Source organism: Cicer arietinum, chromosome 7 (assembly GCF_000331145.2).
Source record: "Cicer arietinum cultivar CDC Frontier isolate Library 1 chromosome 7, Cicar.CDCFrontier_v2.0, whole genome shotgun sequence".
Classification (NCBI taxonomy): domain Eukaryota; kingdom Viridiplantae; phylum Streptophyta; class Magnoliopsida; order Fabales; family Fabaceae; genus Cicer; species Cicer arietinum.
Window position 1 is genome coordinate 959265 of NC_021166.2, and position 4370 is coordinate 963634.

The following is a 4370-nucleotide window of genomic DNA, read 5'->3' on the forward strand; positions in this document are numbered from 1 at the left end:
TATCAAACTACAACTCTATGAGGAAGAAATCCTTTACAGAAGGCACAAATGACAATAACATATACTGTTCAGAGTCAAGAGACTTTTTAAAAGAAGGGATGTTGCTCTTCCAAAAACATTGGTGTAATGGCGAACCTATTATAGTTCGTGATGTTCTCAAACAAGGGACAGGTCTGAGCTGGGAGCCAATGGTCATGTGGCGAGCATTGTGTGAAAATATGGCTTCAGATATCAGTTCAAAAATGACAGAAGTGAAGGCCATCGATTGCATGGCCAATTGCGAGGTTTGGTCCCCCTTATTACACAGTTTGAGAATTTGGTCAAATTAGAGTATTTATGTCTAAATCTGTAGTGTTTTCTGTGAATCAGGAATTTATTTACCTCATTAATTACATTTGTCAATTTGTCCCTAGAATAGATTACACAAATCAGAAATTGATTTGTTTGTAATTACCTCTATTTATACGAGGAATAACAAAGAGAAAGGCATCAAGCCATTTTTCCTGACATTTTCTTCCTAAATCCCTCTGCTACTCTGGACTCTACTTGAATTTCAAGTTTTTCCAAATACAGCAAGAGTGCTTTAATACTGTCATTTCCCCTTAGTATATTTATAAAATAGATAACTAAATCTTAGTAATGTATTCACAGGGCGTATAGTATTGAGTCTATTGACTATGATACTCCATTGTTTTATATCCATTGACTTCCAGATTTTATTTGTATAAGTCAGATTTGACGTATTGTGAACTCTTATGATCTTACGAATTAAATTGCGATCTTGAAAACCTTTATTCCATCTTCTTAAATCTTCGGTGTAATATATTTAGTTTGTATTTTCTGCAGCATGCCAGAATTCTTAACTCTTCTAAACCTTTGCAGGTAGCAATTAATACTCGTAAGTTCTTTAAAGGTTATATAGAGGGAAGAACATATGGAAATCTGTGGCCAGAGATGCTCAAGCTAAAAGATTGGCCCCCCTCTGATAAATTTGAAGATCTTTTGCCCCGTCATTGTGATGAATTTATTCGATCCTTGCCATTTCAACAGTATACTGATCCTCGGGCTGGAATTCTCAATCTGGCTGTAAAGTTGCCAGCCCATGTCCTAAAACCTGACATGGGTCCAAAAACATATATTGCTTATGGGATTAGAGAAGAACTTGGTAGGGGAGACTCTGTAACAAAGCTTCACTGTGATATGTCAGATGCGGTATGCTTCAAGCATCACTGAGCTGTAATTTGGTTGCTTAAGTAGTCTCAGCCTATCTTCTTTTCTGCATATATATAGCTTTCATTCTTCTTTCTTCCTGAGAACCTCTACATGACTACATCTCGGTTTGCACATTGGATTGAAAAACTTAGTTCTCAATGCATCAACCATGTGCTTCATTAATTTTTTTTTAAATGCTTGTTTAAAGAGTTTGGGAATTCCTTTAGATGTAAAAAGTAAAAACTATACCATTATATTCCACATCACTTGTCTAAAGGGTTATCATTATATGGTTTGAATTTTTAGTTTCTTAATGTGTCACTATATTGTAATGTGGCAGCATAAAATGTGTTCTCAGAGAATAGTATGAATTTCTATTGCTCAAATTAAAACGACAGGGGAATTCTGGACATTGAACATGTTTTTTCTTGAATTAAAAATGCTCATGTGATGTGCATAGAAACTATATTTATATAGTGTCAAATTTCACATGGAAGCATATTTTCTTTTAATTCTAATTTATAGTTTAATAATTGTCACAGGTGAATATTTTGACCCATACAGAGGAGGTATTATTAACTGCTGAGCAGCATTCTACTATTTCCAAATTGAAAGAAGCACACAAGGCACAAGATGAGAGCGAAAATGGTGCTCCAGAGAGGGTTGCTATATGCCTAAATGGCCGACCTTGCAACAACAGCGAACACATAGAAAATAAGGAAATATTAGAATGCAAAGATATGGATAACCGTCCTATTGAAATCAGTGGAAATATCTTTCAAAATGATGTGTCTGAGGAGGCCATCTTTCCTGATAATTGTACAGAAAATGAAACAAAGGTAACAGGTAGTGCTCTGTGGGATATTTTTCGGAGAGAAGATACTGAAAAGTTAGGAGCATATCTAAGAAAACACTCTAAAGAATTCAGGCATACTTATTGTTCACGGGTTAAACAGGTATTATAATGATTTATATTTCTGCTTGTTCTTATTTTCAATGTTTGAGGCTCAAATCAAATTCTTTGTTGATTAGGTTGTACATCCAATTCATGACCAGTGTTTTTATTTGAATTTGGAGCACAAAAAGAAGTTGAAGGAGGAGTTTGGTTAGTCCATAGAATTTCATGTAATTCCTTGCTCAGTTCAGTTACTGCAATTAGTTATTAATGTGAATCTCGGCTTTCAGGTGTAGAGCCGTGGACTTTTGAGCAAAAACTTGGGGAGGCAGTATTTATTCCTGCCGGATGCCCGCATCAAGTCAGGAATCTCAAGGTAAAATATCTCTTGACATACATTTGATTAGTTTACTTTCAAATAATTTGAATGTATTTGTAATCCTAACCATCGTATGCCGAACCTTGCACAGTCATGCACAAAAGTTGCTGTAGACTTTGTATCCCCCGAAAATGTCCATGAGTGTCTTCGTTTGACTGAAGAATTTCGTCAGCTCCCAAAGAACCACAAAGCTAGAGAAGATAAACTTGAGGTGATATGCTCTTCTAAAATATAATTCTTCTGTCTTTTTTGTTATACTCCCTACCTTATGATGTCAGTTTCAAAATAAGTTATCGGAGAGAACATGATGTTTTCCTTTTCTATATGTGGTGAGTTATTGGTTATTTATGTTGCTTTTTTATCTATGATGGAACAGATAAAGAAGATGATAGTTTATGCGGTTGATCAAGCTGTCAAAGACCTAAAAGCTTTACTCAATTGTGCTTGATTGGCTGAATGCTGCATGAAGAAAGCTACTTCATTTTTCCTTATAGGTTGCTGGGAGTGTAAACAGTGTCCAGATAGAAATTTTTAAGTTGGAATGCTTCATTGGGAGGGTTTAATGGCACTCACAATAGAGTTTTTTTCACAAAGTCTGTGTTTATTACTTTTTTTATCATTAAAAAAAAGTAATAAACAGAGAAATTTTCAAGAGAAATATTACTGAATAATTATGGTATTCATGCCAAAAGAAAATATAGGCATTATATTAGACAGCGACCTTGTTTTTGTTGTTATTTCGAAGGATACATTACAAGAGTGTAGGTATAGCTTATGAAAGAAATCGAGTTTATTGTTATTTGGCGTTTGATCAATTTTTAGAAGTAATTTATTTTGTAAATTGCTATGAGAAAATCAAATATTTTGTAAATTGCTATGAGAAAATCAAATGTCGAGATTTCAATAACTTATAATTTGTTATGTATGTAGATATAATATCGACTATTGACATCTTCATTAACAATTGTTATTACATACTCTATTTTTTAAAGTCAAATCCTTAAAGGCAATGTTCCTCAATGTGAAAATCATAAAAGTAAACCATTTGAGATACTTCACTTGATGACTTCAACTGGTTAGGACTCTGTCGGAAGATATTTCCAATAAGTTAGTCGTTTAAAGAATTTTCATGAGCATAAATCTAAAGAGAGAGTTCATTCTAAAAAGCTAATCTATTATGTAAGAGAACCTAAGTAGGTCCGTAAGCATCAATTCTTATGTGAGACTTTCTATTATAAATTTATTACAAGGTTACGAGTATAACTCAAAAAGAGATACGTTCAAACACTAATTTATTGTACGTGGGAGTTTTTAAATTTATATGTTTCACATATTAGGTAAGACTTTTTAATAAAAAAATTCATAATTATACACCATTGAGCAACTTTTACTATACGCTATTAAATAGAAGATCTTCAAGACTTATGAATCTTACTTTTTATGTGAGATTTTCAACTCCCAAATGTAAGACTTATAATATAACGCTATACAATTCACTAGAATAGATGTATGACTTATAACATAACACTACACAATTCACTAGAACATGTCGTCAACAACCCACTATATTGTTCATTAAATTCACCCATCTATTTCCAATAAGTTATCCTTCTAATGGAAACGTCAACTTCATGAACATAAACCCAAAGAGAGTGCCCATTCCAAAATATTAAGTAGGAGAATTTTTCATTTCTTTTGAGAAATGGTAAGAATCCTACTCAAAGTAATACCACCTATATTTTTGTCGGGCTTGACAAGCAAAGCCCAACATTATCCATTGTACATTTGTTGGGCCAAACGGGGAAAGCTTTTCTGAATAAGAGTGTGGTTGTTCGGTTTTAAGCGCCAAGTTCATTCAGGACGTTATCCTCCCATTTCTCCACA

At 33.6% G+C, this 4370-nt stretch overlaps 1 protein-coding gene across 1 annotated transcript in view; it reads left to right on the forward strand.

The window, feature by feature from the left end:
- LOC101492686 (lysine-specific demethylase JMJ26) overlaps positions 1–3285 on the forward strand; it is a 7222-nt gene extending 3937 nt beyond the window's left edge. Inside the window, exons 8-14 of the mRNA XM_073363953.1 lie at positions 1–284; positions 883–1212; positions 1755–2168; positions 2245–2317; positions 2398–2483; positions 2578–2697; positions 2863–3285. The exon at positions 1–284 is cut by the window's left edge and continues 25 nt beyond it. Of these exons, the coding sequence (XP_073220054.1) occupies positions 1–284; positions 883–1212; positions 1755–2168; positions 2245–2317; positions 2398–2483; positions 2578–2697; positions 2863–2934 (1379 nt within the window). The 3' untranslated portion in view covers positions 2935–3285. The remainder of the gene's footprint in view (positions 285–882; positions 1213–1754; positions 2169–2244; positions 2318–2397; positions 2484–2577; positions 2698–2862) is intronic.
- Positions 3286–4370: the final 1085 nt, after the last annotated feature.